Consider the following 16,202-nt stretch of genomic DNA (forward strand, 5'->3'; position numbering starts at 1 on the left):
AAATTCCCGAAAAAGTAAAAACAAAAATTTCTCTTTAATTCAGCTCCAATTAAGCCGACCCGAACCACTTCTCAAAGAAAAGTATCAAAAAAAAAAAAAAAAAGAAAAATAGAAAAAAATAAGAAACAAAAATTCCTTGATAATTTATTCTTCAATTAAACAAGACACTGTAATTACTGTGTTTCATTATATTAGAAATTTCTTCGTTATGTACTAGATCAACTCACACGCGTATGATATATATATATTACAGGTAGTAAATCAAACGATGGGTAGACTAAAAAAAAGTTTTTAGTTTTAGAAAGCATCGCATGACTCAACACACTTCTCAAGAGGAAAGATTAAAAAGAAAAGAAGAGCAGAAAAAAAAGAAAGAGAAAAAGCAGAAGGAAAAAATTTCTCATAATTCAACGTGGCTCCAATTAAACATGACAGTATAATTACTATACTCGATCATGTTGGAGAATTCTTTATTATGTAGTGGATGAACTCGTAACCTCCTAGGTGATGGATCTATTTCCTCGTATCGTGAAACGAATACCGATGCGTAAGTTACTTGTAATGGGAAGTTATATAACTCTGGACAGGCGGGGAAATTGAACAGTACCGTTATGTACCGCAATTGCGATAATCGAACTCCGCCCATAATTAAATTATCCTTTAATTGGATCACAATGCGACTATACACGGGGCCCATGTTTCCTCGCGATGCATCATGTGGGCCCTATAAACGTTTCTTTTTCGAATCCATCGTTAATACAACCTCCGCATCTGCCATAAATCTTTGGTTGCTCGTAATTCTTCTCGTTCTCTCCTACTTACAGTATTTTTAGCTCGTCCTATACACGTAAAACCGTTTTCTATTTACTCTTCGAGTTTCTCGTCTCTTGTTCCATTCCCATTAAGTTTGCCTGTTAACCCATTCAGCGTTCCATGAAAGTTTCTTTCGTAGACGTTTCTTCTTGCTGCTTGGCATATTTATTGCATCTTTTTGCTGTCTTTCTAATATTTATTTATTTCCATCGTACGACAGACAGGCGTATTCTCAAACTGTAGGAAATTTGTTCTCTTCTATGAAGCAAATTATATTTCCTATAATTAATATATATACTGGGTGGTTGGTAACTGGTGGTACAAGCGGAAAGGGGGTGATTCTACGCGAAAAAAGAAGTCGAAAATATAGAATAACAATTTTTCGTTTGAGGCTTTGTTTTCGAGAAAATCCACTTTGAATTTCCGCTCGGTACGCGTGCGGTACGTTATAACGGTTCTCACTGTAGATCGTTGTCTCGAAGGAAAAATTAAAAAAAAAAAAGAAATTTTTAATAAAAGCATAAGAAAAACTATGATGGGGTGTGTCTAAGGATACGAGATTATCGGATTCGTTGAGAAAAGCCGTTGGTTCGGAAATGGACGTCGCTGTTAATTGGCTAAATTTTGAGTTGGTGGTTGGAAAAGGATGCTAACCACCCTGGTGAGAAAGTTGCTAGCAGGAAGCGTCGTACGTGAGGAAAGCAGATTTCCAGTATCTTCCCGTAATAGGTGGTAGGTATAGGGACTGTTAAGACAGATTATTTGTCCCTTTTGGAGAACCTTAGCTAAATAAATCCTAAGATTTGTAGCGGGTCCTTAGGCTAGCTGAAAATATTCTGTAAGAATGTATCGGCATCTGGTAATCATCTTGTCCGAAGGATAGGGTCTTTGTGTAGTAAGCCACAGGACAGAAACCGTTGGAAACTTTCCTGTCGAGTCCCGCAAATCATCGTCCGAACTCGTATCGCATATCGTATCGTATCTACCCGAGTTCGAACTTGTAATCGCGAACCGAAATTAATAACCGCTACATATATATAAAATTAAATTCTTTTTAGGGTTATTTGTTATTAGATATTTATTATCGGATGGTGGATATTTGAATTTTAAAAATGTAGAAGAAAATTTAAAGATACAGAAGTATGGCAGAAAAGATAGAAAATATTAAAACTGTAGCAATATTTTGCACGTGAAGCTTTTCGTGGAAGGTTTAGTTTTTTAATTGCGTTGATCAAAATATGAATTTTTCCACAGCCTGTTTATTATACGTATATTTTGTCGCTATCTTTCTTATCCTCTTTTCACAACAGAGAACATGCATTTTGCTATAATTCTGATTTTCAATCTGTATCTGTATCTACATCTTCATTTTAATGTCATATTAATGTCAAACGTAAACAAAGGATACCTACGAATATTGCAGATGTCATTCACGTAAATGTGATTCACCGAGCAATGGATTGACCTTTAATTCGATCATGCCTTCTAGGCGTAAGTTACGTTTCTATTGAATATCGCTGAATGTCATATACAACACAGCCTACAAATTACCTGAATTAATATTATAATTACCTGATAGAAAACCGAGTGCCCAATTTTACAAATTCCTCCTTAACCATTACGTTACTACCGTATACTTCTACGCTCAAATTCACAAAATTATGTAAAAATAATACATTAATAATAATTCACAATAGGACGTAAAAATAATAAATAATACACATGAGAATAAAAACAAACGATATAACGGTATGTAGTAGTAGACATAGTCGTCATAGCACTCTGTTTAGTACGAATTCTGTTTTCTTATTTTTTCCCGGTTACGGCGAAGAGCCGTAGGTCGTTCGGTTTAGCGTAGTGGCAACAGAAGCATCGTGTCGGCATACCACCGCAATGTACCCAATTTATCCCCTTTGCCGCGGGTCTTAATTAATTAATCTTCCAATTGAACCTCATCATTGCTTATCTTATCGCGTTGGAACGCTCGAAAGACTGCACGCGGCCAAACGTTCTGCTCTCTCTATGGTATTCCTCCACCGCGAGAAATTCGTTTCGTCGCGTGGGTTCATTGCACCGTTTCAACATAGAACGAACAAGAATATTGGACGTTGCGATATACAGGGCGATTCTTTCCCTAGGGGTCTCCCTAAAGGAGCTCCGATCGATCCGATCACTGCGATTTTAACCGGATCATACAGAGTGTTCGTTTAGCTTGGATTTCCCCATTGGCTTAGTTACTTTTATCAACAAAACAGATCGGGGCAAATTTGGTTGGATTAAAATGGCCAACATCGTGACTCGTGATTTTTTCTTACCTAAGGTTATTTTTTTTTTTTTTTATTTAGTTGTTTACATTCACAATTTGTCCGATTTGGACATTTGGTAAAATTTTTTGGCTGTCAATGTTATTTTTTAATTTTTTAAGATTATAACGATATTGTTTTAAACAAAGATGTTTTTTTAACGAACTAATTTTTGTACATATCGGACTTTTTATCTTCGATAGAAAAGTGTTAAGGCTGTTTAGATTCTGCCTAATTGATACGAGTACTATTATGACAATCTTACGACGATTTAAAAAGTTAATGAAAATCTGAAGAATCTTAAAAAGTAAATGAAATCTAATAATTTAAAAAAATCAAGTTATTTACATTCCATCTAATTGATACGAGTACTAATGTGACAATCTTACGACGATTTAAAAAGTTAATGAAAATCTGAAGAATCTTAAAAAGTAAATAAAATCTAATAATTTAAAAAAATCAAGTTATTTACATTCCACATAATTGATACGAGTACTAATGTGACAATCTTACGACGATTTAAAAAGTTAATGAAAATCTGAAGAATCTTAAAAAATACTAGATAATCCTAATTAAATCCTAATAAGAGTGCCTTCAATGACAAAACTTCTGAGAAGAAAAGAACCTTCACATGGTCGCAAGAATTCATTGGAAAGTCTTATTCGTAAACCTCCATGTCACGTAAGCGCTATCTATTCAGTATCTCAAGAACGTGGAAAGAACTCGTGTCCCTTAGTGTGTTTCGTTCGACGTTGGTAACCCTTATCAAGGATACGTGATGCCGTAATCGCATCGAGTGGATGATGGCTTGGCAGGCCTCAGACGAGAAGACGCTTCCTTCGAGTCTGTTCTATTGTCCAGATATCAAGGAAGAATTATCTTGGACGTTTCGTAAGACGTCTCACACGCGGCAATGAAGGAAGTTCATTGTTCGATCGCCGACGATCTATCGGAACGCGGCCATAGAAATAGTCATTTCAAGATAATTCTGTATATGATGAAAAAACGAGGATCTTTATCTGTTCGATGGGCTGGAATATTTTTCCTTTCTTATTGTCAGTACGATTCGTGTTAAAACAGCGATGTATAATTATATAATACAGTAATGGTTTGATAATATTAACTCGTGTGTCTTGTGCGTTTCATAATTTTTATAATATAAATATTTATATTCTAATATATTACGGAATATTTACATTTAAATTTAAAAATATTCTTAAAGCGTTTATAGGATATAACAAAATAAAATAAATAATCAGAAAACCAACATGTAAGAATGTTACATAAAAAGTCATCTAATAACACAAAAAGTAACGGCGATTTTGTTTTACTGCATCAACGATGAAAGCGACGAATGCGATATAATTTTCTAATTGCCCTCGATGTATTCACAATTGGTCTCCCACGGAGCGTATCTCCCCAGTCGGCATACTATTTACTATATTAAGTAGCTATAAAAAGAATTGACATTTATCTTTCTTTTCTATCCATGCGTTTTTTTTTTTTTTTGTTACCAGAATCTATATTTCATTTCGATATTATCAGATTTTTCTCAGTCGTATGAAAGTACTATTTGATACTAAATGACAAACTTATTTAATTAGCATATAAATGTTATAATAAATACAACGATATACAAATACTTTTTCTAGCCACTGTATGTATGTATTTACGTATAATTCAAGTATACACGGTAGAATTTCATATCTGTCTATAAGCGTTGTCGTTTCACACAACGCTAAAGAGGCGGTAGCCCGTGAAACGACGGTGCTGGTGCACGTTGACGCGGAAACGCGGCGAACAAGGTGAACTATCTGGACACACACGTGTTGAACTGCTGGCCGACATGTGCGGCATCGAGTGTCGATACGTTGAGGTAGGCCGGCCACCGACCTCTCTACCGAGTTCTAGAGTCGACTCGCTCGGGCCGACTCGTTCTCCGTTCTCAACCGGTGTCCCGTCGCATACCGCTACATTTTTATTTATTTTATCCTCTATACGTGGACCTGTTCCAAATGCGTAATCGAAAATCGCCAGGGAAATCAAAATAGGCAAAAAAGCTATGGGGTGATTTGTTTTTGCGTTTTGATGGGGTAGCGAAAAAATTGGAATATTGTTTTTTCTTTATCATATGTTGGATTTTATATCTATTATTTATTCGTTCAATGATACCTCATTTGTATTTTCGGACCTTGAGGGACTTTGGCCTTTACATCGTTAAGACTATTTGTTTCTAGTAGATAGTAGTGGATTTATTAATTTCTTCTTATTTTTTAAGAAAAGATCTTGGTTTGGAGGAAAGAAATTTGATCTTGAAATTAGAAGACAGAGAATCGAACATTTTTTTCTTATCCTATTTATTTAGATAATGTCAGATTTATATGAAAGATATTTGCAATATTGTATTTCTTAAAATTACCATCAAGAAAAGAAATATTGTCAAGTAGGTTTTGAAAACACTAGCGTTCCAACGTAAAATTACAATTAACAAAAGCTTAAGTATAATGAATATTTATTTTCATATTTTAAATTTGAAAAGCAGGAACTTCATTTTCATATATGAATGGTTACGTAATAATTGTATTGTCACGTTCGTACATACAAATATGTCGGACGTTTACGTAGCAGTAATTAATAATTAATCGATATACATACAAGTGTTAGACTTATCTGGTTAGCCGTAATATATCATAAAAGGTAGAAGTTAGTATTCAGTTAGTTTGTAAATATATAGCTTGGTGAATGTTAATTGCAGGCCTGCCATTGAAGCAATCTTTTAAAAAGATTCTCATAATTTCCTACTTCCACTAGTCAAAAGTGTTTATCGTTCGTTAAGTAGGCGTTTCGAAATGAATGTAGCCGGGGATCTTCATTATACACGTTCGTGCTATGAAGAAACCGTTGTTCTCCATAATTAACGCTGCAATCTTGTGATGGTAAAAGGATCCTTAACCCTTTTAATGTTTAAACTAAGGTCAATGTGGGTCAAATAAAAAATTGTACGGAACAGAAAATTAAATACTAGTCGTTAAAACACAAAAAGTTTTCGTCATTACGCTGGGAAATTTAATTCATTCAATGGATTGTTCACGATTAGTTTCGTTAGATGGAATATATAATTAATGAAACTTTCAGGCGTAGGTTTAAAACCCACGTTTTAATTAGCCTTTTGTCCTAGTACGTAAAGAATACATATTTTAAATGAAGAATTTTCAATGTACCAAAATATAGGAATTTTCAGATTACAAAATACAATTTTCCTTAAATAAGAAAATAGAAGATAGTAGACAAATGTAATGTAATGTAAAATTGAATAAAAATTTTTTAGCATTATACTTAGAAAATGTAAGAATTTGCAAAAGTGTTGTTAAAATATCAAGAGAAAGTTTAATCCATTTAATGGAACAAAAAATCCAACTTTTTATGATTTGAAAATCCTCGTATATTTCATAAAATGTTAAACACTAAAATTTAACTAGAAAATTACGAACTAAACGTGCCAAGAAAAATGCACAATACACTATTTGTATTTGTGAATCTTTTAGACTTAATCTACGGTCTTGTCGCACCTTGAAGGATATATATGTATATATGTATACAAAAGTTATTTCTAGCTTACAAACATGCTTGGATACATTTCAATCAGAAAATCAAATGAAGAGAAAATATAAAATAAATCAATAAAACGTCTGTCTAAAGACAAGTCCAATGTTTGCAACTTCAATAATTGAAATGATTATAATCGACTATAATGTCGTACATCTGTTGCACTGTATCTCTTGTGCTAGTCAGACAATGTAGAGCGTCAGATACAGTTCTGCAAGCACGTATGGTGCACGCTGTCCGTTAAAATTTAATTGTATGATTATGGATCGGAATTTCGTGGCAGGGGGCAGACAACGAGCGGAAGATTAGGCGTTATGCAGCTACTGCAATCTTCTTCCGAGTAATTTCTTCTCATAGGCTTTTCAGATTCGTCGTAAGTGATGCAGACTGCTGCATCCCACATTGGACCACGCATTACGTAGGATTTCCTTCTGCCATTCCATCAGTTGCCACGGATAGTAATTGGCACGTAAGTGCAGCCTCGAGATTCACGAGGTTCTCCTTCATTCACAATCTACCTATGAAATTCTACCGGGGAAACGAGGATTTCTAATTTATGGAAAACGATACATTTTGCATTACCTTTCAAGTAGGTCATCGTGTGAATTATAAAATGGTTCGATGGAGAGGAATTTAGATGAGTAACGCAGAGCGAATTAAACGATGAAAAATGAGGAGAAAAGAGAATTATTTTATACTAAGTCTTCTTCGATTTATCTCACTCATTGCTAGATATGTACTTTCTGGATAGTTTTAGTTCTCCCGCTTAATGCTTTATATCTCGGTCGTTTTATATGTTCTGAAGTACCGTTTTAAGGTAATGGAGAGCTGAAATTGGATTGGAATTGACTTGGCTTTTGAATCAGCGTATTTCGCCTTATGATCAATTTTAGTAAATTATTAATCCGCCTTTTAATATTTCGTCCCTGTTTTATCGTATATACAATCATTCTGTGATTCTTATTTCTAAATTTTCCACAGATGCATAAACGTTCATACTGTACCCATTATTAGAAATACAAACACTCTGTGAATTTTTGTATTTCAAAATGTTTTCACAAATACATACGCGTTATCCATTACTATATTCTATTCGTCCAAATCTCCCATAGATATCCGCAAAGAAAATCCATCAGAAAAGACATAAACTCCTCACACTGGCGTCAAAACGACAAACTTTTCTTCTCTTGCCTTGCCCCGCTCTATATCGGATTCTGCCTCTTCGAATCCCCCGAAGTTAATCGTCGGTGAAGACCACGAACAGAATATAAGGACCCACTCGTTTTACAGCTTCTGAACATCGCGACAGGGCGCCCATTAGGAATATTTATGGGGTACCACGATTCTGTCACGTCCAGAAAGTCTCTGTTTCTCTTTTATAACCCCTCGATATCCTTCTCTCTTTCTGGCCAACTGGTGGATGTAATCGAGCGATAGGGTCATTTGTTAACGGTTAGATAGGCCGGCCAGCCTGGTGTGTACGAGTTAGAGAATGGGGACCACTTTCAGTCCTCTCCATTACAGTGGTAGGTATACCGGCGGTCTCGAAAGGTCGAAGCGCATCAAAGTGACCGAGCTACGGCCATTTTACGCAACAAATTGCCCATTGTTTCAGGGATACACAAAAAAAGGAAAAAAGAAAGAAAGAACTTCTTCCTACTTTCTGTATTCTGGGATATTTTCCGCGACAATCGTCAACGAAGAGATCCATTGTCAGATACGCTGCGCAATTTCACGTTTCCGTTTTTCTTGAAGCTATATTTCTTGGAAAAAGTGGATGCTTAACGATGAGAACCGCCTCTTTGGGTTAACTTGGTGGTTTGTTTGGTGGAGTATAGGAATTCTTGTGTATTAACAAAGTATAGATGGAAAAGTATTTTTTCTTGGTTTATAGGTAATATTCGTTAATAATAGCAGGAAGAGAATTATTTCTATAAATCTCGTTTGACTATATTAAATGTTATTTTTTTCGTCAATTTATATATGTAGAGATTTTTGTTGCTATATAACATTGAATTTTGTGTATTTGGATAGATTAAGAGTGGTACTGGAAGCTCTATGATGCATATAATCGTTTCTCTTGTTCTGAAAAATGGTATTAGTATAGAATTGATAATGTGATACTAGGAATCCTTATAACGCTGTATATTATATTACGTTTCATTAGTCGCCAGTTTCATTAGCAAAAAAGAGATTCTGGTGGATAAGATTACAAGTGCATTATATAAAATTACAATAAGATTGTAGCCATTAATTTAATTTTAAAAGAGCGTGTAAAAAAACATGTTACAGAAAAGTAGGACACGTTCAGCTATACAAAATATCTTCTTCACTCCTCATGTTTTGACACTTTCCTTCTACAAACCTCGTGCCACATTTAACGACCTGTAACTATAAACTATCAATAACATATTCTGCTTTACAACTTCCCTTCGCTGTCATTCTCTCAAAGTAGTTCTTCACGTATTACGTGGCTATAAATTACTGCGAGACTCTTTGTAAACTTAGTTGCAACGGTGCTCATGCATGAATTACACCCTGTGCACCTATTCCCTCGTGAGTCATATACGTGACTCATCCCTGTACATCAAATAATAATTTCGTGTATGTGTTTCACGACCGATTAGAATCGTCCTATCCATCCCCTAATTCAACGAGTCTCGTTAACACGGGGTAAGAAAGAAACTTCATTCAAGAAAATCGGCTGACTCATCGGTAACCGTGTCGAACGGATCACCGGCAATTTCATGGATGCCAGTGACAGTTTTCTGTGCCAACATCGGGCACCGACACTCCGCGGTTAAAATGGATTTAGGTTTAGCGGGTTCGGTGTATTAAAGACACTCTTGAGCACGGACGTCGGCTGCCAAGTGGCAGGTTCGTTGGACTTGGCAGTCACGGCTCGCGTTTGCTTTCATTTTCGGCTCGATCGGTTCTTCGCGGTAGCGGCCGACTTTACGACATAGCCTTGTGTAGTGAAACTATTTTCACGTGCCGCGAACCATTCACCTCTCGCTGGTATTTTCATCGAGACGACGTGTTCTAACCATTGATAGCCGTCCGACATTTCTGCACGACGTGTAGGTGTCGGTGAACGCGCGCTTTCCTCTTGCAATTGGCGAACAATAGAAATGTTGTGGACGTATTTATGTCCCCTTTGTATGCTCCATACATTACTTTTAATCCTTTTGGAAGCCAATGTATTATTGTCGTGCTGGAAAATACAGTAATATATTAATGTTATGATTTTGGTTATAGTGAAGGATTAAAGTAGTAGAATTAATACATGTAGAAAATGATAGAGATATATAAATTACACTTACTCATGAGTTAGATGTATCTGTGCCTCATTTGTATGCCTCGTGTCTAGTGGAAGAAATATGGTTATGTTGTGAAACATGTCGCTTTCCTATTTTATATATGGTAAAGTAAGAGATTAGTATTGGTAAACGTGATAGGTGTAGTTAGCTGATGATGAAGTTGGGTTATTTTGAGATATATTGCGATATAATTAGACGAAGGTTCGACGTTTGATGGGGAGAAGACACGGTAGGGTCATTGATTTGATGTTCACATTTTGCACACATGTAGCACATGTGATGCATGGCTAATGGATTTTGAGTATGTGAACGATATCGTATAAAATTATGGCCAGAATTTTCTCATGCATTTTACGTATATATTTAGATCTTTATATCATTATCATCTCTATATGAATCTTCTGCATTTAAGTATTATAGTATTTTGTATTATTTTAATGTCTGTAACATTTTCCAATTTCAACTTGGGCACATTTTCTCTTCTAAATACAAATCGTTATTCTATTCTTCTACGGTCTCAAGAAATGAAACAGTATGAAAGAACATCCATTATCACATCCCTATGTTTTTCTATAATCATCCAACTACCACACCTATCAAATTAACCAACCAGAAGTTTTTCTATCATTTAAAAAGATACAGTAACAATAGTTTATTGCATTTACTTTCATTTTTGGGCAACCATAATGGGTGGATATAAGCCGAGTAGAAAGTCAAGAGAGAGAGAGAAAGTGGTGGCCCTATTGGTCCTTGGTGTAGGGCTGTGGCTAAAGCTCACTGTTAGCCGGCGCTGGAGCAGCCAGCAACCAGCAGCAGCTAGCAGCAGCATCCCGTACGATCAATACGCAGCGCAAGCTGCGAGCCACGACTACGTGAAAATACAACAACGACTACCATGATCGTCACTGACGAAGACGATGACACGACTACTACGTCCATGACGAGGACTGCCTACGTACGATACCACGACATAACGGCTTGGAGCCTCAGGGAGAGGAGGAGGAAAAGGGAGGAGAACGTTGCCAGGCGACGGAAGCTGCCTACCGCCAGAGTTCATCGTCCTCTGGCATGTTTCTTCTCCCTTCCACCCACCCATTCACCCTCCGTTTATCCTTCTCCTCCCCTTCTCTCCCCGCTCCACTCGACTTTGTCTTGTTCTCGCTCTTTCTCGTTTTTCATGCTCCCTCTATCTCCCTCTCCCTCTCTAACCCCACGCATGCCCCCCTCCTTGACGGTTCGCTGTTGTACCACTCCCTGATTCCCTCTCTGGCTTCTCTTTTACATTCTCGTTCCTTCTCATCTCATCTTTTTCTCTTTCAATCTGTTTCTTCCTCCTCCTATGTAGAGCGCTCTGGCCCTTTTTCTTCAGGTTTCGTATTTTCCACATCGTCCCACAATGTTCGGTCAATGTTTTCCCTAGTCCGATTTTTCCTAGACTGTTTTCTGCAGCTTTATCGAAGAGTCTATTTCTCTCGGGGGCTCTTCTCATCTGAAGAAAATTACTTTGCTAGGTTATCTCTCTTTCGCTTAGGATTCTCGCCTCCCTTCTTTTTCCCTCTTGTACTCGTCTTACCTCCGCGCATTTATTTTTCCCTTTCGCGTCGGTTTGTTTTCCCTCTTCAACCCTAGCTCTCCTCGATGTGCAAGCGAACGTACACAGAGAACGCGCATGCGCGCATCGTCTCGTGTTATATACACGCGAGTCGACAGGAATCGCAAACGGAGGGCAGCTGCCCCACGGTAATTTGTACTCCACCGACCTTCCGCCTCTGCTCGACTTTTCATCTCTCGAAATTGATACACACTTCTCCGCGATATTCCACGGCGTCGGTTCGCTCTCTTTTCCCCGGTTATTATGCGCTTTTGAATACGCGCGGACGTTTTTTAACGATCGTCGCCGGGCCACACCGGTGTACCACGATCACCGCGCCATCTGCGGAACCGTGGACCCGCGAATTAATCAGTACCGACTGCCTGCATTGATTTTACGCCAGAGGATATTTAATTCTGCCACGGCATATCGGATTTTCATGCTTTCTGCTCAAGTCGTTGTCCCTCCGTTCGGGTATGGCTTCAGCGCTCAACTCGCGACCATTTTTTTCCTCCATTTTCTCTCGTCGCGCGTTGTGTTCGAAACAAACACAACGCGCGAGTTCAATGTCCAGCCTGGATGCTCGTTTCCAATAATATTCCAGCGAAAACGAGAGAGTACATATATAGTGTATCTTCTCCATATCCCTTTATCTTTCCGGCTACCGTTGCACATGTGTACCCGGTTTCTTCTTTTTCTGCCCTCCAGTTTAAGCTTCTCTTTTTCTCGATTTGTTTTCCCCCCTCGATTGTTTGTTTTTTTCTCCTTTCCCGCTTTATGTCTCTCTCCCTAGACCGTTTCTCTTGCCTGAAATTCACATTGGTATATATTCTCCGCTGCTCTTCGTTTCCCCCTTGTCCTAACCTCTTTTCCCCCTCACCTCTTTTCTCATCTCCTACTCCCACCCCTTCTTGTACCACCCGTTCGTTACTCACCATTATCACGACGCACTCGTATTGCAAAACAGCAGTTGCACCTCCGTCGCTGCCGTCGTAAACGTCCACGTCGTTTCCATCATCGCTATTATCACTCACACAGGGAAGTTGCGCACGGAAGCTGCGCGTACTGCGCTCTTTAGGGCCTGTCCTCAACGTGCCTCCCGCCACTCCTCTCACCATCGAACCGAGAGATCTTCCTATTCGACTTACTTTCGTTTATTTCCGATGATGGTGCAGCTGCACGCGGCAATCGCTGATTGCTGACGATGATGAGCTCTTTCCGAAGAGGTATTCCCACGTATATATATCGCGACGTTGTTCCCCTTTTCGTGGGACCGGACTCGATGCTCCGGTCTCTTCGTACATTATTGTACGGTTAATTCAGGTGATTTCTATAGACACGAGCGCGCACCATTTGTTCCGCTCGTCGATTCGTAATTGACATGTTTCCTTGGCATTTTTCTTTGTCCTCATGTTTCAGTATCTTTTGTTCTTTATGGATTTGACCGACGATTCGACAACGACGCCATATTGGTTTTTTAGGGAATTGTTGAGAACTAAATTGTAGGTACATACACAATTAAGAACAGAAATAAGTGAACAGGTAGTAGAAATAGATATTAGCGAAGTTTCGTTAAATACGGCTTCTTTTTTACACAGAAATGTAAATTTTAATTGCAATTATGTAATGAATAATTTATATACTGTAAGTATATAAGGTAATTAAAACTTAAGTATATAACACTACTACCAATTCGATTAAACTTTATTGATACCTATGTACTGTTACTACCTGTCCTTATTTTTGTTCTCAACTATATGATACATGATATCTATTGACACAGATATATAAACATCCAATGTGGTCCATATAAAACAGGTGAAAAGGAGAACAAGGTTAAAATGGAATAGGTTGAAATGTTCTTTATGTTAAAACTAGTAATTTTGACGAAGAGGGAATGGAAATACGAATAGAATATATAATTTGTGAGAACATTAAAATGAGAAGTTATATTCACTGCACCCGGAAGAATTTTTAATATTCTACTATTACTATATTCATTGAATCTCCAAAAATGTATAATAACGTTGCATACACATGCTGTGTCATTTATCATTTTGTACCAATTTGCTTAAAGAAAGTCGTAAATCGAGATATTCTAGGTCACCGTTCATTCACAATAAAATGTACTAACAGATGGCCAGCAAATAGCTAGAAAGTTTCTTATGTACTGAGGTGAAATCTCAGGTAATATAAATGTTATTATTCCCATTGACAGTGTTTTAAATCTTACCCATTGTAAACGGAGATTGAAGAAAGTGGATCACATCCGTATTAATTTTCATATCCTTACATATCAATGTCATATCAGAATGATTAACTCACTGGAATTTTATTTTTTATTTCTAGAAACATTAATATAGATTTATTACTCTTCTTAAGTAACTTATTATCTATCATCCTTCATCGAAATAGTTCTCTATTTTGAAATTATATATGCACTGAAATCATTTGCTGACCTATTGTTGTATAATATAGTATAGTGTATAAAACCACAATACTGTTTTGCAATATGATCCCGCCTGTAAAGGAACACCAGAGATATTATTGACTGATGTGGGATGAGGATGTGTACTCTCTTGTGTGTGGCGCTGAAGCGTATAAATGTAGCGTGTTTTGCTACAGGTGCAACTGTTTGTATATTTATTTCAATGCACCAATTAAATACTTTTGAACTTAGTTGTACATATGTTTATTTAGAAATCCATATTGATAAAGGAAAACATGTTTTATTTATGTTGAAGTAGAATGGAATTAAAGATGAAGTAGTATATCTTTATTCGTATCAGGATTCGAACTCGAGCCAACAGCACCAGTAGCGCGCGCCTTAGTCATGACGCTATTGAAGCCCCTTGGTGTTCCTTTACTTTTTCCGGTTTTTTTTCCTGTGAATTTACAGTTTGTATCGCAAAGGCTTCCGATCCCACGAGCACACACGCTTCAAACATTGCATACCAAATATTCAATATAAAGCATGTCTATCCCGAGAGAAATATGTATTTATTACACTATACATTGTGTATAATGTGAAAACTATATTTCTTTTGGATAGATTTTATTATATCCAAAATTACGGATCCACATGAAGAGGGTGTCATTAAAAAATGCGTAACAATACTCTAGTGATTTTTTTAGGGAACTGCCGAAATTTTGGAAAGCACCAAATGCTGTTTTCCACCAAAAGCTGCTTCCCAAATTTTGCAAATTAATTTTCAAAAGCACGAAAAAAACTTAGGTTATTTAGTATTTTCCATTTCGAAATACGGAATTTCAAATTTACAAATCTCCGTATATAAAAAGAAGTTTGTTTTAGCAATTAGAATATTAATAATTATAATAAAGGAAAAAGATTCTAAAATTTTATTTTCTAAATGAAAATATTTCTTATAGTAATAATATATTAATGATTTCAATAAAAGATCTAAAATTTTATTATTTTCCTTCTGATTTCAGAATGTGGACCATAAAATGAAGTTCCGCTCTAAGAAAGGAGCATTGCCGTTCGTCGAGTTGAACGGCGAGGAGATCGCGGATAGCACCATCATCCTTCGCGACTTAAGCGCGAAATTCGACAAGGATTTGGACGCCGTCCTTACGGCTGAGCAACGAAGCGTTTCTCACGCGATGATATCGATGATCGAAAATCACCTAGTATGGGTTGTCATGTGCTGGCGTATCAAGAATCTCGATCAGGTTTTGAAGGGTTACAAGGTGAACCTTCAGCACGCGCTCGGTACTCGCATTCCTAATGGTATCCTCAACTTTTTCTTCAAACTTACATTCGGGCGTAAGGTAATTTCCTATTCTAAATTCCGTTGTTATATCTAAAAAATTTCTTATATTTTGAATATTCAATCTTTGGGATAGATTATAACTAGATGTGTCACTAAACTAAGAAAAATTTTCTAAATATTAATTATCTATTGTAATAATTAACTCAGATATACCCAATATTCTTCGAAGAGAATGATTAAAAAGTAATTTTATTATGTTCTACTTAAATTTTATGGTGCTACTTATCGCAATCAATCTTTTTTTTGGCAAAGATGACTCTCTTTAAGAAAATTTCATTTAATAATATGAAAATTTTTTAATTAATATATAAGAGAGGGAGCAATATTTCAAAATGTTTTATGAGATGGATTGGACATATTTGAGTTAATAAAATATGATTACGTCTATATGAAATGTAATATTTTAAATATTTGAATCAGTACAATGAGTACTTGTTCCAGGGTGCGAAAAAAGTGAAGGCGCAGGGTATGGGTGTGCATACCCCAGAAGAGATATCCCAATTCGGTTGCGCCGATCTCAAAGTTCTCTCCGACATGCTTGCCGACAAGCCCTTCTTCTTTGGAGATGAGCCGACTACGGTAAATTTTTATTCACTTTCTTAGCAAATCTATTTGAAGACTACTGCGGAAAAGCACGATAAGTCACATTTTCTATTTGCTATAGGACAGCAATTTCCAAATTCAATGCATTTTCAAGTAATAATGTATTATTGAAATTCCTCTTTGGGGTTAAACATACATTTCTACCTTAATTTAAAAGATATAAGATATCAAA

General features: G+C 36.7%; 1 protein-coding gene and 1 long non-coding RNA gene across 2 annotated transcripts in view; one reads left to right on the plus strand and one right to left on the minus strand.

Moving 5' to 3' along the window:
* fax (failed axon connections) overlaps positions 1-16,202 on the plus strand; it is a 52,241-nt gene that overhangs the window by 32,783 nt on the left and 3,256 nt on the right. Inside the window, exons 2-3 of the mRNA XM_069113782.1 lie at positions 15,087-15,425; positions 15,869-16,006. Of these exons, the coding sequence (XP_068969883.1) occupies positions 15,087-15,425; positions 15,869-16,006 (477 nt within the window). The remainder of the gene's footprint in view (positions 1-15,086; positions 15,426-15,868; positions 16,007-16,202) is intronic.
* LOC138179953 (uncharacterized) lies at positions 7,843-13,077 on the minus strand. The gene is made up of 4 exons (XR_011173171.1): positions 12,569-13,077; positions 11,616-12,440; positions 10,046-11,531; positions 7,843-9,936 (listed from the first exon to the last, which is right to left on the minus strand). It is a non-coding gene; the product is annotated as an uncharacterized LOC138179953 (long non-coding RNA).

Source organism: Bombus flavifrons, chromosome 5, assembly GCF_040668555.2.
Source record: "Bombus flavifrons isolate JBK064 chromosome 5, iyBomFlav1_principal, whole genome shotgun sequence".
In the NCBI taxonomy this organism is placed as follows: Eukaryota; Metazoa; Arthropoda; class Insecta; order Hymenoptera; family Apidae; genus Bombus; species Bombus flavifrons.